The 27042-nt window shown below is 36.8% G+C and overlaps 1 protein-coding gene across 1 annotated transcript in view; it reads left to right on the top strand.

Moving 5' to 3' along the window:
• Positions 1-27042, top strand: part of LRRC7 (leucine rich repeat containing 7) — a 577944-nt gene that overhangs the window by 535648 nt on the left and 15254 nt on the right. The window contains exon 24 of the mRNA XM_061121637.1: positions 2740-2832. Within this exon, the coding sequence (XP_060977620.1) occupies positions 2740-2832 (93 nt within the window). The remainder of the gene's footprint in view (positions 1-2739; positions 2833-27042) is intronic.

The raw sequence follows: 27042 nt of genomic DNA, 5'->3' as shown, positions 1-27042 counted from the left end.
CCCATTTAATGAGATTTGATGGGAACAAATTGATCCAGTTCCCATCAACTCACAATATATGCTAATTAAGCCAGAAATAGGACTCAAGTTTGCCTTGAACTGTGTAAGAGGTAAGAATTTTTAAATGTACCTTAAAAATAAAGATATAGAGAACATTTTGGGCATTTGCATTTGCCCATAAGCAAATTAATAGGCTAAGAAGTGTTGCTGGAGAAAACATTAAGCTGATGTTTCCAATTGTCAGGCGAGTGTATGCTCCTCGGTTCTGTCTCGTCACAACAAAGATTTGGAGTGACGGACATTAAAGCCCTCGGCCTGTCATAGCTCTCGGGTCTTGGACAGACCGTGTTATAGCTCTTAGACAAATCAGTGGTACAGCTCCATGTTACAGCTCTATTTTATTTAGATAATAACAGGAAAATCCATCCTTGAGGCATGAGGGCATGTTGACCCAAAGATGTGAAGAGAAGAGCACCCCAGTGCATGGGAGAGAGAGAGAGTGCTTTGGCTCCTCTTTTTATATGTTTTTTTTTTTTTTTTTTTTTAACCCCCTGGGCCTGCCCTATGTAAATAGGGTTAGCCAAGTGTTGTTTGTTCTTCACTCCTGTCCTCAGACCTTTCTTTGACCTTCCTTTGTTCTATTTTCTCGGGCTTTTCCCTTCCTTGTCTTTTAGCCACTGCCATTTTGGACTCCTGTTTCCTATTCTAACTACCTAACAAAATCATCTTAAAGAACATTTCCAGTATGATGGAGGTTGTGGTTCAGTAGCTAAGTCGTGTCCTACTCTTTCGCAACCCCATGGACTGTAGCCCACCAGACTCCTCTGTCCCTGGCAAGAATACTGGAGTGGGTTGCCACTTCCTTCTCCAGGGGATCTTCCCCAGCCAGGAATCGAACCTGCATCACCTGCATTGCAGGAGGTCTCTTGCGCTGAAGGCAGATTCTTCACCACTGAGCCACCAGGGAAGCCCTTCCAGTATGTATTTATATAAATACAAAATACATTCTAATGTTTTTTTTTAATTTTTTTTCTTAACTCTTTATTAACCTTTTGCCTGCTAATATCTGATAATACTTGGTTCATCCTAGTTTCGGTACTTGTTCAGTACATTAAAGTTATAAAAGTTTTTTTCCTGTTATGTAATCAAATTATATTCTACCTCTGGGGTTCCCAAGACTTTCAGTCATCTGGGGTCACCCTGTCCCACTTCAGATGGAAAACTAGCATTTTCCCACAGTCCCCCCACACACATCCCCAGCTCTGAATCATCAAGAATTCCTAGGTTTTTTATAGTTTCTCTGGGGCAGTGGTCCTCAATCTTTTTGACACCAGGAACCAGTTTTGTGGAAGACAGTTTTTCCATAGACAGGGTGGAGGGAGGGCAAGATGACTTAAGAGTGATTTAAGTGCATTACTTTTATTGTGCTCCTTATTTCCATTACTATTAACCTGTTACACCTCAGATCATCAAGCATTAGATCCTGGAGGTTGGGGACCCCTGCTCTAGCTCAATGTTGACACTGATGTCCCTTCTGCTGAATTCTTGATCTGCATCTTTGCATCAAATTTTATAATGGCTGTTACCTTTACTACCTCCTTACCCCAAGCTGGATCTACTTCTAATGCCATCATTTCATTGGAAAGCATAGGGCTCTGATGTTTAACAGATCTCATTTATGATTTGGGGTTTGGGGAGGTAACAGAGAACAGGATACTAGAATATTAGCCTTCACAGTCCTAAATATTCACTGACTCTTCTCTATCTCAAACAATTCCTCCATATTTTTGACCTCTTTCTTTTTTCAGTCTTTTCCTCTTTCCTTTAAGACCTGTTAACTGTCTCTTCAGGAGCTGCTGCCAAAACCCAGAACCCTTTTCAGAGTCTTTCTTTCCTCTTTTCTTCCACCTTCACTCAAACTGTGGCTAAAACTTCACCCCTTTCTCAAATTAAAGCCTCTACTGTATCTAAACAATAGAATTATCTACCCAGGAGATGAATTGTTCTACTTTCCTAGAGAACAATATAAACTAATTTAAATGACATAGCCATCTCTTCCCTCAGTCTACATTTGCAAAATTTCTTTCACTCAGTCACACAGCTCTTTCTAATTAGTCAGAATATATGTGCATTTAAAGTAGATAATTAAAATAATGCAATTGTTATTGTTAAAAGATTTTTTAAGTTTTACAAACTGCTAATCAAAATTTAGTCCTGCACATGATAATGAATGAATACTTACTCATGTCTGCTTGCTCAGGTAATTTTAAGTTAATTCCTATCTTAGTTGATGCCTATAGAAACACTGTTGCTGAAGCTGAAACTCCAATACTTTGGCCACCTGATGAGAACAGCCAACTCCCTGGAAAAGACCCTGATGCTGGGAAAGATTGAAGGCAAAAGGAGAAGGGGACAACAGAGGATGAGATGGTTAGACAGCACCACCAACACAATGGACATGAATTTGAGCAAACTCCAAGAGACAGTGGAGGACAGAAAAGCCTGGTGTGCTGCAGTTCATTGGCCCACGAAGAGTCAGACATGACTTAGCAACTGAACATCACCACCAGAGAAATACTATTTTGTCAGAGTTTATACTGTCTTTTGTGTACCAAGTTAACATAGGCTAACCCTGAGAACTTTAGTGAAACGTGAATCTTTTCTAGTAGGATGCAATTATTTGAAGATATTTAGCTTTACATGTATTTGTTTACTTTTTTGTATCTTTTTTTTACATAGTTTTGTGTGAGAATAGAAAAGAATCCTGGCCTTGGATTTAGTATCAGTGGTGGAATTAGTGGACAAGGAAATCCATTTAAACCTTCTGACAAGGTAAGAAGTGAATTTCTTATTGACAATTTTAATTAGCAAAGCACTGTACTATAGCAAAAAAGATTTTTAAAATTTTGTGGTTTTCCTGTGCTTTAATAAGCTAGCTAACTATGAAACCAGTTAGAAACTTTCTCGGCAAGGGGAAAAAAATCATTCACTGCAGTGATTGACAAATCCTACGAATAAGAAGAAATAAATTTAAGCATTCTCTTTGAAAAGGAAGTTGTTTGTTTTTTACTTTACGTTTTGTTCACTGTTGTATATATCTGTAAAGGAAGCTACACTGGTAATTTTTAACAATTTGTTTCCAAAAGTTGTAGATCACTTGTTTGAGAAAATGTTTTCTCATAGTAACAGAATGAATACTGATTCAACACCAGGGCCAGTTAAATGACATCTTTATATTTAATCCATCGTATTTGTAAAGTATTTCACTGATGGGGTTGTAGAACTGAAAGACCAGAGAAAAGAAATATCCTATGAGCACATCAGTTAGCCATGGCAGAGGGATCGGGGCCTTCTCTCATGCTCACCCCTGTTTGCCAAACCATGGGTGAAGGTTCACCTCCTCCCCCAACTCTAACCTCAACCATTGTTGGATATCCACCATGCTGCTATGCTCACATATGGCCTGTCTGATCCCACTGAAGAGCACTTGACTTTTTATTCAAAAAAATGTACCCTGGGCTGCATAATCTGCCCTCTGCCATCAGTGTTTTAATACTCTCAGCTTCTAAACAATTAGTAATTATAATTTGATGGTAATTGAAACTGTCTGCTTTTGACCTCATCAAATTTAACTGCATTAAGTGACATCATAAAACTTTGGGTGATGAAGAAAGACAGAAATTAGATATAAGTAAAACCTCCATAGGCTCTTGACTTACTTCTGAGTCACATGCTGATACAGACCTTTTCAATGTGCCACTGTTATAAAGGTAACCCACACATCAGTTTCTGATCAAAAAACCTATTTCTGAAAAAACTTGTATGCCCCTACTCTGGAGATTTCCATTGCCTTTAATCCCATATGTTCCTCCACTTCTTCCCTGTCTTTTTGTTTCTTACCATCCATTATGCCCTTCTTTTTCTTTTTGGAGAAGAAAGGGAGAGGAAAGGACCAAGAGGAAGAATTATTCTTACTGTACATATTATGTTAAAATGGAAGGGAAAGAAATCCCGTGTCCATAAGTAAGAGTTTCTTTGATTAAGTGATTGGAACAGGTATTCCCATATAAGGAATATGTATCAAGCAGCCCTATATAATTAGGGGAGTTCCAGTTTAAAATGTTTGTGTATAAATAACTGCTGCATTTCCTTTTTGAAATGATGTTGAGGATAATCATTGATTTAGTAGAATTTAAATATTTGTGGCTTAGTAGGACCAAGTGTTTACTGAATTTTAATAAGTTATTAATATATCTTAAGACAAAAAGTATGAAATGCAAAATCATCAGAAAAATATGATATTTTTTAAAGCCTCAATCATAGCCTGTGATTCTTCCTCTATGAGAGAATATGAACACTTATAACTATTAATTTAATTTCTCATTTATAATATTTTAATGACTCTAGTGAGGCTGAATTATTTCTATGATCTTATATAATCTATCCACTGAATGATTTCCCCTCAGAACCACTTTTTTTGCCTATTACTTTCTAAAACATTTAAAATCTGAAAAGTCTCTATTACTGCAAATTGATCAGATTAATTAAAAATTAATTTTAATTTCTTCTATAGTTCCAAATCTACAAAAGATTCTCAGATTGCTTTTAATTTATTGACCACATCAATCATATGGTAAATACTCAGTAAAAAGTGTTGAGAAGGTCTAAAGACACTAGCTTTGGACAATTTCTATAAGAATTTAATCCTCTCACAAGGAAAGGGATTAACCTCAAAGAAATTCAGTTGTATTTCTTTGTCCCCCATGCTTCATTTCTGTAGTGGTAGCATAAAATTTAGTGTACAACCCAGTGCCTAAAACCTAAAAGTATCAAACAGCAAGAAAATGAAAATCAAGCTTAAAAATACTCTTCTTGAGAGTTTCCTGGAGCTCCAGTGGTTAGGACTTGGCACTTTCACTGCTGTGGCCCTGGGTTCAATTTCTGGGCAGGGAAATAAGATCCCACAAGCCATGTGGCACAAACAAAATGAAATACTCTTCTCTCCAAGGCTGAGGAACAAGTTTTATCATAAATTGGTTAATTTGCAGCTGTGAGGAGAGATGAGGAGAACCAAATTCAACTGATGTTTTAATTCAGCTGATAGTAACTGGATCAGAGGTTGATGGTGTCTTTTTTTTTTTTTTTTTTTTTTTGATTTTTTTTTTTGATGCTGTCTTTATAAGGAGTTCCAGTAAAGTTAGGAAAAAGCTTAAACTTTAATATAATATATACCCTCTTCCAATAAGAGCTTCCCTAGTGTCCCAGGGATAAAGAAGACACCTGCCAATGCAGGAGACATAAGAGATGTGGGTTCGATCCCTGGGTTGGGAAGATCCTCTGAAGAAGGAAATGGCAACCCATTCCAGTATTCTTGCCTGGAAAAGTCCATGGATAGAGGAGCTTGGCGGGCTACAGTCTATGCAGTCGCAAAGAGTTGGACACAACTTAGCAAATGAAAAACAACCCTTTTAATAAACAGGTCATGGATTTAAAATGGTCTTTCAAGCACACTGTATAATTTTACCTTTTATGAATATTTAAGTGTTTTATAATGTCATTCAAAATTCTATGTATCCAAGATATCTGAATATCTTAGAGTCATTGAAGACTTTCTATACTAAAGCGGCCAATGGAATTGTTCCATTCTCTTTATTACAATTGCTAGAAACCACTGTTTCAGCCAAATGCCAATGACCAAAGTGAAATAGCATCCAAACTGATTACATGGTAAACAGCCAGGTAGGAAAAGCATAAAATAGTCATCCCAAAGGGCTGAGAGGATGGAGTTGGGGCAAAAGTGAGTTGTGTTGTTCAGTCTGTCAGAAGTTCCAATTTAGATTCTGTTCCAATTTAGATATTACAGAAAAACTCTTGCTCAAAAGTTAACTGAGGCTTTAGAGAGAATTGAGGATCAAGCCAGATATGAAGACTGTATTGCACCAGACTTTGAGAGCTGAGAACAACATGTGGTCTTGCAAATGTAATTCCTCTCAAAGACCTCAAGGTAGTCTGAATCAACTATGGTCTCCTTGGATTAAACATATGGAGCATGATTAGTCCTACAGTTCATATCGTTGTCAGAACAGTGGTGAACAGAACAACTACTCACAGTTGAACAACCCAACTCACTCAACATGGAGTTCATTATTTTAGGTTCACTGCCAGGTGAAAGCTGCTTTTACATACTTGAAAAGAGACAACTGTAGAAAACCAGATAAAAATGACCTTATGTAATGCTTGCTTTTGCCCCCCAGTGAAGTGGATGGAGCCATTACCTGATTTATTATTATAGAGGGACATTGCTATCAAGATGGCAAGATACTCCACAGAGATAAAAGATTTTGATGTAACAAATCTGATAATAATAATAATAAAAGTATATAGACTTTTACTGAGTATCTGTAATGTGTTAGTCACTATATTTGGCTCTTTAAATACATGAACTGATCTGATCTTCATAACAACTTATGTTAGTTGAATATTATTATTCCTTATTTTGTGGAATGGCCCAGAGGGTTTAATTAAGTTGCCCAGGGTCATTTAGCTGATCTGTGGCAGACAAGATTGGAACCCAGATTGATCTAATTCCGAATCCTTTTCTCTTAATAAGCCCTGTGATACACACCTCTATCTGCAAATACCACTTAGCAGAAGAGCCACATGACAAATTTATACCCTGTAGAGTTGAGACTAATATAATAATCTAATATTGAAGGTGTTACAGAACACTCTAATTAGTTATAACCTAGATATTTGCTTCAACAAATCCTTGAAAGTCAGCATATTTTCTCTACTGAACTTAGATAATTAGAAGCATACAGTACACATTGGATTGCTAAGCATTTGTATAACTTTTGGACTAAGGTATTACTACAGCAGAGATTGTGCCAATGGAACAAACCACAATAATCTTTTCCTATTTAAATCTTCATAAAATAATGACTCATGATTGCAAAATTTAAGATACCAATACAGCTTTCATGAGATGTTGTTGGGAAGAGATTGAATTAATAGATGATTGATATCATGTTGTTGTGTGACTTCATAAGGCAGCCCAAGACTCTGAAAATAAATAAATTTTTAATGTTGCATTCACATAGCTCCTCATTCAAGGACTGATATCCCTCCTTGCTTCATTTGAGAAGAATGGACTAAGAAGCTTCTGGATTTTAAAGATATTAAAGGAGATGACAGCCCCTTTCTCTATATGCTCTAAAAGTATAGCACTGAATAATCCCATGAACAATTACCTAGAAACAGGATCAAATGGAAGCTACATTATGCATATTCTCAAATTACATGATTAGCAGGAAATACACATACTAGGATACTGAGACCAAAGAATCACTTATTCTCCACAGTTTTATCATAAACACTCAGGCTCAGCAGATGCCAGAGATCTTACTTCTATTTCCATGAATTTGGACAATCTGCATATAGACAGAAGTGATGGAAGAAACAATTCATGTTCTTTCTTAAACGCCTTAATTTGCCCATGGTTTAGGTAAAAATCCCAAGCCAAAGAAGAATATTAGAGGCACGTCAACTGTAAGATTCTATAATCACCAATAAACTCTAAATGTTCTGGAATTTCAGAAAAAATCACTGTGCTTAATTGTACATAAATTTTAAAAGATCAATTCCAGATGCCAAACAGCCTGCAACCAGATGTTGGTCCCTCCTATTTACACACCACCTTCCACCCCTAGAAAAAAAAAATTATATGGAGATGGGCATTGCATCACGTTTATATGATTAATATTAAGAAGAGGAGAAAAGTTAGTTGTGCGGATCCAAAGCATTCCTTTGATACCTTTACTGGGGATAATAATACTCAGAGGCCTGCTTGGCAGTAGCAAGTTCGAAAACACACAAGAAAAATTTCCCAGGTTTGTTCAGTCTTATGACACTGGTGGATCACAAACAAAAAGTTGCAAAGATCTGTTCTCGATTTATGGAAAAAGTACATATCATAAACCTATTTACTGTCATGTATTCTCCATGGATATAAAAATCAAGAATAGCAAACATATTTATCTACAACTCCACACAGCATATGATTTATATTTACTACATAAATATTAAACTACATGCAATATCTCCTTAATTTTTTATAATTCCTAAAGATGATTTATTTTATATATTTCTAAATTAATTTTATAATGTAACGTATGTCTGTTCCATCCTTAATTCTACTTTGAGTGATTATGTAATGCAAAGTAATGTGGAGAACCTATTCATTATGTGAAAATAACATTCAGGAGCAAGAAATAGATAAAATATAAATATGTGTAATTTTTATATTAAGCTGAATTTTTGAAAACAAATAACAAGCATAAATTATTGTACTACTTGGTTATTCCAGCTGCATCTTAGTCACATTGCAGTTTGAGGTTTAGAATACCATTTGGTTGTTTAAGGACATTATAAGCAGGGATTTTTTAAAATAAAAATGCATTTTTGCCTATTTTGTTCTTTGTCTTATATGTTGAAAAGACCCTAAATCTATTCAGAAATAATAAAAATGCAGTCTTCGCAATCTCCTTTTAATAGGATTCTACAAGTATGATCACCTATATGAGGTCTTTTTTTTTTTCCAATTATCTTTATTAGTTGGAGGCTAATTACTTTACAAAATTGTAGTGGTTTTTGCCATACATTGACATGAATCAGCCATGGATTTACATGTGTTCCCCATCCCGATCCCCCCTCCCACCTCCCTCCCCATCCCATCCCTCTGGGTCATCCCAGTGCCCTATATGAGGTCTTTTAAGAAGGCTCCAAGGCTTCTCTGGTGGCTCAGACAGGAAAGAGTCTGTCTGCAATGCAGGAGACCTGAGTTTGATCCCTGGGTCAGGAAGATCCCCTGGAGGGGGAAATGGCAACCCACTCCAGTATTCTTGCCTGGAGAATCCCATGGACAGAGGAGTCTGGTGGGCTACAGCCCATGGCGTCTCAAAGAGTTGGACACGACTGTGCGACTAGCACTCGCTCAAGAAGTTGTGGCAGCGTTCTTTAGCCAATTCGATGATTTTGATATCAAGACATTATGTTATAAAGAAGAGATATAAGATTTCAGCTTGCAAAGGGATGTAATAAAATATAACAACACAGACATGATTCTTTAAGAAAATATCTTTCTATTTTACGTATGAAAAAATAAGGTGATTTAAAAGAGACATTTCAAATAATAACATTGATTGGGACATTTTAATTCAACAGTATATTTAGAAAAACACTTGAATTGAGATTGCTATCACTTTGTGATATTTTTTAATAATCAGTAAAATATTTTTTAATAAAATTGAAGTCCAAGTACATAACCAGTTATATTAGTTGCTAGAGTTAAATGTTATCTATGTTTTGTCTCCTGCATAATGTCAGCTATTTAGCATGGAACAAAATAAGCTAAATAAGGAGGCAGAAATGGTATGGGAAAGGGCTTGAGACTTTTTAAGTTTGTTTCAATTTTTGGAAAAACATCAGAGACTTCTCAATCAAAATATGAAAACACTTAAAATTAGTTCATAAATAATATCTTATGTAATAACTAATAAGAATTAATAGGTCCATCAATTAGAGAAAGCTTACTACTGAGGGTCCAAAAGATCCTTGAGAAATGTGTGAAATCTTTCATATTCCATTTATAAATTTACACCACAAGTTGTAAATGGTATTCCAGGGACTCCCATAGTATTTCTAATTTCTGCTTGAAGATGTTATAACTAACTAGAATCTTGAAAATATTATGAAGCCAGATTAATAGAAATAAAACAAAAACAAAATAAAAAGTAATCTTCCGTGTCTCTTCCTGTAGCAATATTGTTTAACTTTTAAAAATTTACCCATCTAACATTAAATACATAGCATGTATTTAATAACAATATTATCCATGTTTCCTCCAATCCACCTCCAAAGTTGCTATATGCATGGGAACCTGATACTGGCCTCCAAAGAATCACTAGTAAGCAAAATATAGAATCTGCATATACCTTCCAGGCAAGAAGATACTGCAGAGCTTTAATTTTTGTAGTTTATATTCGTCTAAACTCAGATTCTCAAGATGCAGAACCAGAGATGCAGATTTTTGTGCAAGTTAATTGAAGAATTGCTGTTAGGTGAAATCTATATGAAAATGAGGGATGCAGTAGGGCAGGTGAAGAAACTGGGCAAAGATATGGATTTAGTGGAAATTTTAAAAATTGAATTAAAAAAAGAGAGTACCACAGAGTTGTCTCACCCTGAGGAAGGAAACAGCCTTTTGTACTCTGGCATCAGTCATTGAGGGCTTCATAAGTGGCTCAGTGGTAAAGAATCTGCCTGCCAATGCAAGAGATGTGGGTTTGATCCCTGGGATGGGAAGATCCCTGGGTTGGGAGAAGGAAATGGCAACCCACTCCAGTATTCTTGCCTGGGAAATCCTATGGACAGAGGAGCCTGGCAGGCTACCGTCCATGGGGTCGCAAAAGAGCCAAACACAAATTAGTGATTAAACAGCATCCTCAGTCATTGACTACGTGGGAAGGAGCATGACCTACCCAGCATTTCTCAGTAAGGAAGCTCCAGGCTGAGGGTAATTTTCAAAAGAAGTGTTAGATGTGAGCTGTCAGCAGCACCTGCAGAGTGAGAGCACCAACCTGATCAAGGGAATCTGGGCAGGTCCCCAGACGTGTCCATTATACTATTATGAAAATAATGGATGTTTTTCATCTTTCAAACTGAAAGTACTTCAGTACCCATAATTCTGATATGCTTTAATCTATGAGAATTACTTCCCTAGAACCTGAGTGCTTTCAACCATGGCATCTGAGAGGGATTGCCAAAGCAACTGATACTTCAGTAGGGATCCTGAAATTTGTTGTGTTGTGTTTTTTCAACAAGACGCATTAAATCTGCTTTTAAATCTTTGTAATTTTTCTGATTAATCTTTTACTTAAAAAAAGACTGCTATATCCCACAAATATAGTCTGAGCCTCTCTAAGAGACAGTAATCACTAATTGAGCCAAATCTCTGTTTTTTGATAGCTAAAGAAAGTGGTTCACAAAATAATATTGATCACAAGAAGCAGGGAAATTTGGCATGAGCACACTAAGGTGGGAAAAAAAAAATCAGGTAGCAATAAGTATGATCAGAGAAATCTAAAACAATTAAAAAGAAAACCCAAGTAACTGCAAAACACTTTTATTGTGTCATAATTTCTCTTTGGGATGTGTAAAGAAAATCATGAGAACACAAAGAGTTGATTCTTAAGTTCTGTAAGTTCCAACTTAAGTTTTCCCTAAGATCTTTTGAATGAGTTGAAGGAAAGCCATAAAGAGATGAGAATAGATTTCCAGACACCAAGTTAACCTGAAGGTCCCAGAACTCTGCTGGAAAGTTGGACTACTAGATCAGAATTTTTAGATTGTGTTATTTAAAAATGTATATATATATGTATATTTTCAAAATATATATTATGGGGTTTAGGGGGTTTATTGCTTTTGTTTTTTGGCTGTGGTGGGTCTTCGTTACTGCACACAGGCCTTTCTCTGGTAGCTGCAAGCGGCGGCTCCTCTCTAGTTGCAGTCCTCGGGATCCTCATCGCCGTAGCTTCTCTTCTGGCAAAACACAGGCTCTAGGCGTGTGGGCTTCAGCGGTTGCATCTCACAGGCTTAGTTGCTCTGCAGCATGTGGGATCTTCCCAGACCAGGAATCGAACCAGTGTCCCTTCCATTGAAAGGTGGATTCTTAACCACTGCACTACCAGAGAAGCCCCCAAAATATATAAATTGTTAATAAATCCAGTTACATTAAGCAGTGAGCACATAATAACAGTTTAGGATTACTGCATAAGGTACAAAATTACAAGTAAGATTTTATTTAATTGTCTATCATCTTTATAATTAGCATAGCTATACATGGTCTTAGTTTTTAAATATAAAGAAGTAGAAATTATTTCCCATATTTGAAACCTACTGGGTCAAACCCCATCACCATACACAAACCACATTCCAATAACAAGGCACTATCATTTAAACTCTGAGGATATTTATTAAAAGAAAATGGGAAGTGTTGGACTATACATTAAAATGATTAAAGAAGAATCCTATCTTAAATTTGTGTTTCTCTTTGTTTATTGAACTATACCAAGATTTATTTGTTTATTGAGAGAAAAATCATATATTCATCCTATCCTCTACTTTTAAAAAAATGGTTTCTACCTCGACTCTGAATGACTAATTTAGTAGGATACCTCCACTGAGGTATAAGAATTGCTTGTTCCTATACTGCAAGAAGGCCGTACAGTATGCTGGGTTTTGTATAACTTGCACACACCAGCTGGGAGCAGCTTCAGTTCTCTGAAGGTGTCCATCTCTGAGCCACAGTGTGAGGTCGCCAAAGAGACAGACAATTGAGAACCACTTTCACTTAGGTATCTTCTACTGATTGTGAACTAGGGCATTCTCAGTGCTTTTACTCTGAACAACATTGTCATCCTTTTAAATCATAATTCACTTAAAAATGTACAACAAAATTCTAACCAGTAGGTTTAAACTTTGAATTTTTAAAAAGTAAACACATATTACTTACAATCTTCACACTTCACACATTTGTTATTTTTACATGATCTTTATTACTAGGATAACTTGAAATAAAAAGGCTCTTAAGCATTTGTTGTATATTTTTAAATGCTTTTTATCTTTTATTGTTTACATACTTTTTGCAAACCAACTAAGCTTTTCCTGGAGAAGGAAATGGTAACCCACTCCAGTATTTTTGCCTGGAAAATTCCATGGACAGAGGAGCCTGGCAGGCTACAGTCCATGGGGTTGCAGAGTCAGACGCAACTGAGCAGGCACTGCCCAGTCAGTCTTTTCCTTTATATTAAAGTATCCAATTACGTTTATAATTCAGTTGTGACTTGAGTTGTATCTTTCGGGAATGTTGAAGTTTTGTACATATTTTATAATTACTAAAACTGGTGTTTTCTTTCCATAAAAAATAATAAATACAATCATAATACAGTCTCAGTCTCAGATGTGTACAACTGCAGTCTTTTCTAACTTAAACCTCAGAAAAATTAGACAGATAATAAATGAAAACATTGTCACTATAAAAATTAAATAATATAGAAATATAGAGACTAAAAAGTAATTTTTAAAAAAAAAGAAACTTCCTTTGCTCTCTGCCTCACACTGCCAGTGCACAGCCATGGCCAAGAGACACTTGTCAGTCAATGTATCAGAAATACAGGACTGTAGAGCCTTCAAGACACTTGTCACTGGCCTTTTGACCTCCTGATTTCACTGCCAGCTCTAAGCAATACTCTAGCATGGTCTACTCTACATAAAGCCATATTTTATCTAAAGAATCATAGTTTGACTGAATGTAGCTCACAAAAGAACAATTTTTCACTTCAGAAACCTTATTTTAGCGTAAGTGACAAAAAAGACTTCACTGAATTTTTCACTTCTCAGTCCATTATTTTGAAATGGTATAGTGTCAAAAGATTTAACAATTGAAGGGGCTTTGGGGAAGCTTGCAGGGATGATAATCAGAAAGCTGATTACTGATACTATTTTAGGAATAACTAGGAAGGAGAATCCATAGCCATCTACAGTTACTCACTCTTGGTTTTAATGGCTTCTACTATTTAATGCTATATATAAAGCTGAGAAGAAAAGCCAGTAGGAGCGCTGACAGAATCAGTCAACTGTACGAAACTTAGCAACCCAACTATTCACCACAAGTTAAGGTCTCATATTAAATACAGGCTTTAAAGTTTAAAGAAGTCATAAAATAAAAGAAATGGAAAATATTTCACCTGTTTTTCCCAAATAGGCAAGAAATCTGGAGAGACAGTATGTAAAGGAGTGTGATCTCTTAAAAGAAAATATGAAAATCAAATGAAAGAAGATTCTTTTTTTAAGCTTAAGAATTTTACCAAGAAATAAACAGAAATAAAAAGATAGTTTAGGTCACAATAGAGAGAATCCCAGAGATTTTTAATTTTTAGGTAATAATTGGAATACTGTAACAATCAATTTTAAAAAAATTATAATTATAATTCCTATAGGAATACCTCTGTGATATTAAAGTTTGGTTCCAGACCACTGCAATAAAATGAATATTACAATGAAGCAAGCCCCACAGAATTTTTGGTTTCTCAATACCTTTAAAAGTTACATTTATACTATAATGTATCCTATTAAGTGTACAATAGCATTATGTCTAAAATAATATAGATGCCTTAATTTAAAAATACTTTATTGCCAGGGGCTTCCCTGCTGGCTCAGATGGTAAAAATACTTTATTGCCATTTTTTTTTTTAAGTGAGTGAAGAGATGGAGTAGGAGGTTGGAGTTAGCAGATGCAAGCTTTTATGTATAGAATGGATAAACAAGGTCCTGCTGTATAGCACAGGGAACTATATTCAATATCTCATGATAAATCATAATGGAAAAGCATATTTTTAAAAAGCAGTTTAGTTTAGTTCAGTTCAGTCACTCAGTCGTGTCCAACTCTTTGTGACCCGATGAACCGCAGCCAGGCCTCCCTGTCAATCATCAACTCCCAGAGTCCACCCAAACCCATGTCCATTGTGTCGATGATGCCATCCAACCATCTCATCCTCTGTTGTCCCCTTCTCCTCCTGCCCTCAATCTTTCCCAGCATCAGGATCTTTTCAAATGAGTCAGCTCTCCACATCAGATGGCCAAAGTATTGGAGTTTCAGCTTCAACATCAGTCCCTCCAATGAACACCCAAAACTAATCTCCTTTGGGATGGACTAGTTGGATCTCCTTGCAGTCCAAGGGACTCTCAAGAGTCTTCTCCAACACCACAGTTCAAAAGCATCAATTCTTCGGCTCAGAGCTTTCTTTATAGTCCAACTCTCACATCCATACATGACCACTGGAAAAACCATAGCCTTGACGAGATGCACCTTAGTTGGCAAAGTAATATCTCTGCTTTTTAATATGCTGTCTAGGTTGGTCATAAATTTCCTTTCAAGGAGCAAGCATCTCAATTTCATGACTGCAGTCACCATCTGCAGTGATTTTGGAGCCCAGAAAAATAAAATCAGCCACTGTTTCCACTGTTTCCCCATCTATTTGCCATGAAGTGATGGGACCAGATGCCATGATCTTAGTTTTCTGAATGTTGAGCTTTAAGCCAACATTTTCACTCTCTTCTTTTACTTTCATCAAGAGGCTCTTTAGTTCATCACTTTCTGCCATAAAGGTGGTGTCATCTGCATATCTGAGGTTATTGATATTTCTCCCGGCAATCTTGATTCCAGCTTGTGCTTCTTCCAGCCCAGCATTTCTCATGATGTAGTCTGTATAGAAGTTAATAAGCAGGGTGACAATATACAGCCTTGACGTACTCCTTTCCTGATTTGGAACCAGTCTGTTGTGCCATGTCCAGTTCTAACTGTTGCTTCCTGACCTGCATACAGGTTTCTCAAGAGGCAGGTCAGGTGGTCTGGTGTTCCCATCTCTTGAAGAATTTTCCACAGTTTATTGTGATCCACACAGTCAAAGGCTTTGGCATAGTCAATTAAGCAGAAATAGGTGTTTTTCTGGAACTCTCTTACTTTTTCAATGGTCCAGCGGATGTTGGCAATTTGATCTCTGGTTCCTCTGCTTTTTCTAAAACCAGCTTGAATCTGGAAGTTCACGGTTCACATATTGCTGAAGCCTGGCTTGGAGAATTTTGAGCATTACTTTACTAGCAATTGTGCAGCAGTTTGAACATTCTTTGGCATTACCTTTCTTTGGGATTGGAATGAAAACTGACCTTTTCCAGTCCTGTGGCCACTGCTGAGTTTTCCAAATTTGTTGACATATTGAGTGCAGCACTTTCACAGCATCATCTTTTATTTTTTTTAATTTTTTAAAATATTTTTTCCTTTTACTTTTATTAGTTGGAGGCTAATTACTTTACAATATTGTAGTGGTTTTTGTCATACATTGACATGAATCAGCCATGGATTTACATGTATTCCCCATCCTGATCCCCCCTCCCACCTCCCTCCCCACCCCATCCCTCTGGGTCTTCCCAGTGCACCAGCCCCAAGCACTTGTCTCATGCATCCAACCTGGGCTGGTGATCTGTTCCACCCTTGATAATATACATACATCATCTTTTAGAATTTGAAATAGCTCAACTGGAATTCCATCGCTTCCACTGTCTTTGTTCGTAGTGATGCTTCCTAAGGCCCACCTGGCTTCACATTCCAGGATATCCGGCTCTAGGTGAGTGTGAGTGATCAAACCTTCGTGATTATCTGGGTCGTGAAGATCTTTTTTGTATAGTTCTTCTGTGTATTCTTGCCACCTCTTCTTAATATCTTCTGCTTCTATTATGTCCATACCATTTCTGTCCTTTATCGAGCCCATCTTTGCATGAAATGTTCCCTTGGTATCTCTAATTTTCTTGAAGAGATCTCTAGTCTTTCCCATTCTATTGTTTTCCACTATTTCTTTGCACTGATCACTGAGGAAGGCTTTCTTATCTCTCCTTGCTATTCTTTGGAACTCTGCATTCAAATGGGTATATCTTTCCTTTTCTCCTTTGCTTTTCGCTTCTCTAAAAAAGAGTGTATATATATATATATATATATACACACACACACACATATATATAAACTGAATCACTTTGCTGTATGGCAGTAATTAACATAGCATTGTAAATCAACTGTACTTCAATCAAAAAATTTAAAAATATTGTTAAAAATGCTATTATCTAAGTCTTCAGTGAGTAACATCAATGATCACTGATCACAGACCACGAACAGAATAATAATATTGTGAGACTTACCAAAATGTGACACAGAAACATTGAAGTGAGCAGATGCTGTTGAAAAAATGGCACCAACTTGCTTGACAGAAAGTTGCCACAAACCTTCAATTTGTAAAATAAAAAAAAAAAATACAGTATCTGCAAAGTGCAGTAAAGTGAAGCACAGTAAAACAAGATATGCCTATGTAAAGTAGGCAAAGCCAAACGTATTTTTAACTCTTATATTCAGATTCCCCAAAAGAGAATATTGCATGATAATCAAACTATAAAAAGAATTCAATTTTTTAGTAGCCAATTTGTAATTTCTAACAGGAATCGCAGATAAAAGGAAATAAACTGCTTACTTTTGGGTTGCTTTCATCAAGTCATAAGGGCAGTATCTTGAAAACTGTATATCTATATACATTTTTATTTTTGGCTACTAAATAAATCTTTACAGTGACATAAAAGAATGATGCAAATGTATTTTTTCTGTTAGGATTGCTCCATTATATTGTTACTAAGATATCTGTAATCACATAACCAGTCTCCTGTTGCTCCAATGGATTATTAATAAATATGTGATTTTTATTTTAATATTTCTTTATCTAAAAGTTTATGAAAGAAAGTTTTGAATTCCTTTAAAATCTTTGGATAAGATTTTTGTGACATTTTTAGAGGACTTTGGTTAGTTGTATAATTTGTAATCTCTGTCTTTTAAGGCTCAACTATTTTAGGTTTCTAAAGCAATTCTTTCTGTTCATTTTTTATGGATTTTATATTCATTGTTTTGTCAGTTAAAGTTCAGCCATACACTGAAACATCATATTCAGCTGCCAATGCCCTCTTTTTTCTCTTTTTCTCTACTTTGCTTCCCTCTCTTCTCTTTCTCTCCCCTCTTTAGTTTCTAATGGTCACTGGATAAATCTCTTCTCTTGCTGCATATAAAGTCTTCAGTTGTTAAGCTAGGAAACTGTTCAGAGCTCAAGATTTGACTCTTAGCAATTAACCTTACAATATTTTGTTTTCATACTTTTGACTCATAGAGTAAAACTACTGATAATACCTTTATTCTTGATATGTCAAGTGGTCTAATAATCACAGGGATTAAGTAAACACAGTCTACTGTGCATTTGTAATGCTATTCCTTTGAGCCACATCATAGCTTAATATTAATATTGCCCAATTTATGAAAAAAAATATTTTCCAATGTTTGACCCCCCAAAAAGTTACCCCTTAAAGCTATTGAATCAGTGGCTTACTGATTAGTGTTTACTATTTCTATGAGTGTTTACTATTTCTATGAGTCAATTTTTTCCTCCAGAAACACTCTCTGACCTTTCATAGTTACATAAAAGCATAAAATATCATATTTTATAATATATAACCAATATGTTCTAAATTATCATTGCAATAGTATGCAATTTTTATCTGATGTATGGCCTTCCTAGAAACCAATTTCTTAGCATCAACTAGAGCCAAATTTTTTCAGAAATTTAAAGAAAAGTATATTTCACAAACTGATGTTGCAGTTCCCTTAAGACAAGTTCTATTTTGGTGTCTACATTTACAATAGCTGAGACTGTCATAGTCATTCACCTTCATCATTAAACAGTCATATAAAGTTCCTTTCTCCTCTAAAGTTAGAATGTTAAATGTTTGCCTTGTAGACTCACTTCCTGAGTCCTTCAAGGTTTATGTCCAGTGGAGTGCAGGCTAGGTAACCAATAAGACAAGGTCAGATCTTAACACTATGAAAAACCTTCCATACCCATCTTTTTTCAAAATTGCTTGTGAAAAGCAAAACTTTTGAAAAGCCCATTATGGGTACTTTTGGGAAAACCATTTATAAACTTATATGAAAACTGGTTCAAAAACTGGGGTAGAAATATGAAATGCCAACAGGTCATGCCTATTTGCAGCACATGGCCAGTGCTCTCTAGATTAGCTTTGGTTCAAAACTGTGGGGGTTTCTCTGTGATCCCTGAGTCCATTGGATCTGTGTGTGTCTCAAGCACACTCGGATATTGGTGTTTGATAGGAGAAAAGACTTATTTGGAAAAGCCTGCAATACTGTTGCTCTGCTGCAAGATGCTCTCTAGAGGTGGTGCTGAGGGAAAATCACTGTGCTGCTGAGCCACTAAAGAACATGAGCTGAACATGAGGTGCAAATTAGAAAAACATACTCAGCTAAGCCATTAGCCAATAACTAGACTCTGCCATTGTTGCAGATCCGATGCTCTACTGACTTGGAGCGACTAAAGGAAATAACCTCTAAACGTTCTTAAGGACCATCAGAAAACCCTCTTGTTGGGACCTATGTCCACTATTAAGAGTAAAACAATAGTTGGAGCCGTTATCACTGAGAGCCACCACTAGGAAACCACAGATGATAAAGGAAAGACCTTCTAGCCCTCTTGCCATCCACTTCCCTAAATAAAGATGGCACTCAGTATGGGGTCAATAAATGTTGTTATATTCCCTCTTATCAGTTGGGAATTCAAGGGAAAGATAACAAATGTTGGTTTTTCAGTACACTCCAAGACTAAGAGTAAAGAAGAATTTCCTGTCAGTAAATCTAGTACAGTTGGGAGACTCAGAAGTCTCTTAAAGTGGGCTTTGCTAGATAAAAAGACACTTGATTGTAGCTCAGTCTTCAAATTTTCAATAATTATAACAACATTTATTGACCCCATACTGAATGCCATCCACTGTTCTAAGTATTTTATATGTATTCACTCACTTAATCTAATAACTATGAGGTATAAACCACTATTACAGGCTTCCTTGGTGGCCCAGAGAGTAAAGAATTTGCCTGGAGTGCAGGAGACCCGAGTTCAATTCCTAGCTCGGGAAAATCCCCTGGAGAAAGGAATGGCCACCCACATCAGTATTCTTGCCTGGAGAATTACATGGACAGAGGAGCCTGGCCAGCTATGGGTCATAAAGAGTTGGACACAACTGAACACACACACCTGCAGGCCAACACCTTTGTTGCAGCCCATTGAGAACTGAGTTAAATGTCTAACCTAAAGAACTGTCAGATAATTAATTTGTGATGTTTTAAGCCACTAAGTTTGTGATAACTTATTATAGTAGCAGCAAAAAACCTAATACACACTGCCCATTGAAAAACAGTTACTGAGATATTTTCCTTATTTGGGCAAAATGGACTTGCTATAGCCTTAGGTATATAGGTTGTTTCACTAGTTTGAATGTATTGCATGATAGTCTGATCCACACTTAGCACTCTGCTATTGAATCAGCACTCTGCTAAGTGTTACAAGAAATGAATATTTTTAGATCTTGCCCAAAGAATTATAAAATTGGTCGTAGGCCATGATTTGGATCTTTGATACATACAAGATGGCTTATTGAACTTGGAATTTAGGAGATGGCTCTTTACCAATCAGTGGGAAGTTATGCTCTAATTTTAAGAATACAAATAGTTTGGTGATTCCTCACTAATATCTGTCAGTGTCAAAGTATTCTTTGAAATCTCAGAATATAATGAATTTGTTGAAAGGGTGACACACTGCTACAAAGAACTTTTTCAAAACAGTGTCAGAGTTTTCGTATTTCTCATCTATATTCATCATAACAGACACTATAAAATGAGCTCAGAATTATCTGGTCTCTTTCATATGACAGCGTTTATATACATAAATATAGTGGAAAATCAGGGCACTGGCCTTTCCAAGCAGTCTTTGGGGAAACATTCCACATCCAAAAATAATGAATGCTACACATCATTATCAAACATGACACTCGTTGCAATCTGTTTTTACTAATGAGGCAATATGCAGTCTGATAGGATATATGTATATACAGAAGAAAGGAAACTGTAGCAATTTCATAGTTGGTAAAAAAAAAATATATTGATTGAAAAGAACTATTAGAGCTTTAGAAAACAGCAATAAATACTTAGGAAGACTCAGGCCACCATAAGAGTAAGCTTCAAAGCAAGTCTTCAGAACAGTGGCTGAGTTCTGCAGAGCTTTGTGATGAATGAAATTAAGCTTGCCTCAGACATGACATTTGTCTTCTTCTGGCAGTCCGGTTGTGGGGTGTTGCTGGTTCCTCCCAGCATTGCAGATATGATGGTCACAATTTCACTCCTATGGTCTGGATTCACACAAACATTATTAAAACCGTTCCTGTACACTGAGCTGGAAAAAGGCAATCAAAATTAACTAGGGAGCACAGACTTTGACTGCTGGGACAAAATATAATAGTAAAAACAGCTTCACCCTCAGCATCCAGAGATGCAGTGCCTTATTTGGGGCAATAATATTCTGTCTGTTGTACAGTGACCTCAATTGCAAAAAGAGGGGACCACCAAGGGAACTGAGTACTCATACAGTCTCCTGGATTGATGGAGTATGAGAGTTATGTGCTCATTAAAAAAGGACTGTAAGGATTATATTTGTTTTCACAACCAGTGCCATTCACTGGTCTAGTGGATTAGTCGTTACGTTTTATCTAACTGTCCCTTTCAAACAACCTGTTTTCTTTTTCCTTGTGAATTGAGCATTTGTACAACTGAACTGACCAAAGCAACTAGCTGTTTGGACACAACACCGAATTGCGACACCATAAACTTTTTTAAAGTTTTTTAAGTTTTTATTACCATTTTCTTAAAACAGTAGTACCTTATTTTTCTTATAAGCACTGTCGAATTATTGTAGAAAAATAAGAAAATTAGAAAGTGCAGATAAGCAAAAATATACACACACACACATATATATATGTAAGGGTATACCCCTAAACATTAACAGTGGTTGTACTAGTAATGTTACATCATATATACATATGCATATATGTATGTATATGTATACACACACATATTTACACATATATATGATGTCTCATTACCCAGTACAACCACTGCCAAGTTTAGGAGTATATACCATCTGAACCACCAGGGAAGTCCTCTATTATATAGACTTCAGTTCCGTTCAGATGCTCAGTTGTGTCCAACTCTTTGCGACCCCATGACTCACAGCACGCCAGGCCTCTCTGTCCATCACCAACTCCTGGAGTTTACTCAAACTCATGTCCATCGAGTCAGTGATGCCATCCAGCCATCTCATCCTCTGTTGTCCCCTTCTCCTCCTTCCCTCAATCTTTCCCAGCATCAGGGACTTTTCCAGTGAGTCAGCTCTTTGCATCAGGTGGCCAAAGTATTGGAGTTTCAGCTTCAGCATCAATCCTTCCAATGAACACCCAGGACTGATCTCCTTTAGGATGGACTGGTTGGATCTCCTTGCAGTGCAAGGGACTCTCAAGAGTCTTCTCCAACACCACAGTTCAAAAGCATCAATTTTTTGGTGCTCAGCTTTCTTTACAGTCCAACTCTCATATCCATACATGACCACTGGAAAAACCATAGCCTTGACTAGACGGTATTTTGTTGGCAAAGTAATGTCTCTGCTTTTTAATATGCTGTCTAGGTTGATCATAACTTTCCTTCCAAGAAGTAAGCGTCTTTTAATTTCATGGCTGCAATCACCATCTGCAGTGATTTTGGAGACCCCAAAAAAAATAAAGTCTGACACTGCTTCCACTGTTTCCCCATCCATCTCCCATGAAGTGATGGGACCAGATGCCATGATCTTAGTTTTCTGAATGTTGAGCTTTAAGCCAACTTTTTCACTCTCTTCTTTCATTTTCATCAAGAGACTCTTTAGTTCCTCTTCACTTTCCGCCATAAGGGCGGTGTCATCTGCATATCTGAGGTTATTGATATTTCTCTGAGCAATCTTGATTCCAGCTTCTGCTTCTTCCAGCCCAGCATTTCTCATGATGTACTCTGCATAGAAGTTAAATAAGCAGGGTGACAATATACAGCCTTGACATACTCCTTTTCCTATTTGGAACCAGTCTGTTGGTGCATGTCCAGTTCTAACTGTTGCTTCCTGATCTGCATACAGGTTTCTTAAGAGGCAGGTCAGGTGGTCTGGTATGCCCATCTCTTTCAGAATTTTCCACAGTGTATTGTAATCCACACAGTTAAAGGCTTTGGCATTACATAGATTTACCATAATTTATTTAATCAATCTATTGTTAGATATTTTGGTGTGGTTTCTAATTTTTATTATTACAAATAATATCATAATGAACATGTTGGTAAATCCTTGTTGCATACTTATCCAGTTATTTCCTTAACCTGAGTTCTAGAAGTCAAATTACTGGTTAAAGTTATGGACTTTTCTAAAAATGTAATGCCTATCTAGAGTTTCATCTTTGAATAGGAAAGAAAATGAGTTAAAATCAGAAAGATAAAAATCATTCAAAAGCCTTAATGTCTCATAAAGATCTGAATTGCTAAAGTAAAATACTTGGGAATATTTTAATTAGGGTCTGCTTGTTAAACCACTTACATACATACATACACACAAAAGTTATGGGTTTAAGTGAGTCATTAAGTCTACACATTAGCAAGAGAGATAATTTTCTGAAATACAGGCAAAGCCATTATAATATTATCTTCTATTAATACTTATTTTAATAGGAATTATTTTTAGTAATTTAAAAATAATAAGAACAATATTGATATACAATTCACATACCATAAAATTCACCCTTTTGAAATGTACAGTCAAGTGGTTTAAAGTATAGTCACAGAGTTGTGCAATCATCACCACTATCTAATTTCAGAATCCTTTTATTACCTTAAAAAAAAAATCTGAAAAAAAAATAATCTGTACACATTAACAGTCGCGCCTCGGCCCCCTGATCCCCTGATTCCCGACCCCCAGAGAACACTAATCTGCTTTCTATTTCTATGCATTTGCCTCTTCTTGACATTTCATATAAATGGAATCATACAATATGTGGTCTTTTGTGAGTGGCTTATTTCACTTTGCATTGTTTTCAAGTTCACTGATGTCAGCACTTCATTTCTTTCCATTGTTGAATAATATTCCACTGAATATACACGTTTTGTTTGTCCATTCTTAGGAGAAATGCTGATTTGTAGGATATCAAAATTTTATCATAATGCTTCAAATACTTCAGTAGCTCCCCAAACTGATAACAATGTCCATTAAAGGCCCGTCTTGATCTGGCACCTACTTAATTTGGGGATTGGTGGGTTCCTCTCTCATACCCCCAACCCAACCCACTTGAACCCTTCCACAACTACTGCAGTCATAATAGATTCACTTGCAGCTTCCTCCATAAAAAAGGCACTCACTTTTGTATATGCTGTCCCTTCTATGTGGAATATCTTTCCTCTCCTTATCTGTGTGGACCCTTTAATTTTTGTTTATGATCAGTTGCCAATTAGCTCCTCTACTTGAAAGCTCCAAACATTAAGGTTAATATGGATGCAATATTTTAAATAATCTATTATGTTTCTATCATAATTAGAAGCCCCGAAACACTAAGGATGAGCTGGATTCAGCTTTTCAAATAATCTATTATCCCTCTATCATAACACTTGTCACACTGCTTTATACTCATTGGTTTTCTTAACTTTTTTCCTACTATATAGTGAGCTCATTGAAGCCAAAAATTATATTCCATATATCTTTATAATACCAGCAATTGGGCCTCAGTTCAGTTGATTCACTCAGTCATGTCCAAGTCTTTGCAACCTGATGGCCTGCAGCACCCCAGGCTTCCCTGTCCATCATCAACTCCCGGAGCTTACTCAAACTCACATCCATTGAGTCAGTGATGCCATCCAACAGTCTCATACTCTATCGTCCCCTTCTCCTCCAGCCTGCAGTGTTTTCCAGAATCAGGGTCTTTTCCAGTGAGTCAGTTCTTTGCATTAGTGGCCAAAGTATTGGAGTATCAGCTTCAGCATCAGTCCTTCCAATGGATATTCAGGACTGATTTCCTTTAGGGTGGACTGGTTGGATCTCCTTGCAGTCCAAGGGGCTCTCAAGAGTCTTCTCCAACACTATAGTTCAAAAGCATCAATTCTTCAGTGCTCTGCTTTCTTTACGGTCCAACTCTCACATCCATACATGATTACTAGAAAAACCATAGCCTTGACTAGACGGACCTTTGTTGGCAAAGTAATGTCTCTGCTTTTTAATATGATGTCTAGGTTGGTCATAGCTTTTCTTCCAAGGAGAAAGAATCTTTTAATTTCATGGCTGCAGTCACCATCTGCAATGATTTTGGAGCCCCCAAAAATAAAGTCTCTCACTGTTTCCATTGTTTCCCCATCTATTTGCTATGGAGTGATGGGACCAGATGCATGATCTTCGTTTTCTGAATGTTGAATTTTAAGCCAACTTTTTCACTCTACTCTTTCACTTTCATCAAGAGGCTCTTTAGTTCTTTGCTTTCTGCCATAAGGGTGGTGTCATCTGCATATCTGAGGTTATTGATATTTCTCTCGGCAGTCTTGATTCCAGCTTGTGCTTCATCCAGCCTGGCATTTTGCATGATGTACTCAGCATATAAGTTAAATAAGCAGGGTGACAATATGCACCCTTGACGTACTTCTTTCCTGATTTGGAATGAGTCCGTTGTTCCACATCCAGTTCTAACAGCTGCTTCTTGACCTGCATACAGATTTCTCAGGAGGCAGGACAGGAGGTCTGGTATTCCCATCTCTGTAAGAATTTTCCACAGTTTGTTGTGAGCCACACATTCAAAGGCTTTGGCATAGTCAATAAAGCAGAAGTAGATGTTTTCCTGGAACTCTCATTCTTTTTCAATGGTCCAGCGGATTTGGCAATTTGATCTCTGGTTCCTCTGTCTTTTCTAAATCCAACTTGAACATCTGGAAGTTCATAGTTCACATACTGTTGAAGCCTGGCTTGGTGAATTTTGAGTGCTACTTTGCTAGCATGTGAGATGAGTGCAGTTGTGCAGTAGTTTGAGCATTCTTCAACATTGTCTTTCTTTGGGATTGGAATGAAACTGACCTTTTCCAGTCCTATGGCCACTGCTGAGTTTTCCAAATTTGCTGGCATATTGAGTGCAGCACTTTCACAGCATCATCTATTAGGATTTGCAATAGCTCAACTCATCACCTCCACTGTCTTTGTTCATAGTGATGCTTCCCAAGGCCCACTTGACTTCACATTCCAGGATGTCTGGCTCTAGGTGAGTGATCACACCATCATGGTTATCTGGGTCATGAAAATCTTTTTTGTATAGTTCTTCTGTGTATTCTTGCCACCTTTTCTTAATATCTTCTGCTTCTGTTAGGTCCATACCATTTCTATCCTTTCTTGTGCCCATCTTTGCATGAAATGTTCCCTTGGTATCTCTAATTTTCTTGAAGAGATCTCTAGTCTTTCCCGTTATATCGTTTTCCTCTATTTCTTTGCATTCGTCACTGAGGACGACTTTCTTATCTCTCCTTGCTGTTCTTTGGATCTCTGCATTCAAATAGGTATATCTTTCCTTTTCTCCTTTGCCTTTTGCATCTTTTCTTGTCTCAGCTATTTGTAAGGCCTCCTCAGACACCATTTCACCTTTTTGCATTTCTTTTTCTTGGGGATGGTCTTGATCACTGCCTCCTGTACAATGTCATGAACCTCTGTCCATAGTTTTTCAGTCACTCTGTCTATAAGATCTAATCCCTTGAATCTATTTGTCACTTCCACTGTATAATTGTAAGGGATTTGATTTAGGTCATACCTTAATGGTCTAGTGGTTTTCCATACTTTCTTCAATTTAAGTCTTAATTTGGCAATAAGGAGTTCATGTTATGTTTGCCACAGTCAGCTCCCGATCTTGTCTTTGCTGACTGTGTAGAGCTTCTCCATCTTTGGCTGCAAAGAATATAATCAGTCTGATTTCGGTATTGACCATCTGGTGATGTCCATGTATAGAGTCTTTTCTTGTGTTGTTGGAAGAGGGTCTTTGCTATGACCAGTGTGTTCTCTTGACAAAATGCTGTTAGGTTTTGATCTGCTTCATTTTGTACTCCAAATTTGCCTTTTATCCAGGTCTCTTTTGACTTGCTACTTTTGGATTTCAGTCCCCTATAATGAAAAGGACATCTTTTGGGGGTGTTAGTTCTAGAAGGTCTTGTAGGTCTTCATAGAACCATTCAATGTCAGCTTCTTCAGCATTCCTAGTTGGGGCATAGACTTGGATTACTGTGATATTGAATGGTTTCCCTTTGAAATGAACAGAGATCATTCTGTCATTTTTGAGATTGTATTCAGGTACTGCATTTCAGGCTCTTTTGTTGACTATGATGGCTACTCCATTTCTTCTAAGGTATTCTTGCCCACAGTAGTAGATATAATGGTCATCTGAGTTAAATTCACCCATTCTAGTCCATTTTAGTTCACT

The sequence above is a fragment of the Dama dama genome, chromosome 20 (genome assembly GCF_033118175.1).
Source record: "Dama dama isolate Ldn47 chromosome 20, ASM3311817v1, whole genome shotgun sequence".
In the NCBI taxonomy this organism is placed as follows: domain Eukaryota; kingdom Metazoa; phylum Chordata; class Mammalia; order Artiodactyla; family Cervidae; genus Dama; species Dama dama.
The sequence above is the reverse complement of the archived record's forward strand: the minus strand, read 5'-3'. Positions and strand labels throughout refer to the sequence as shown.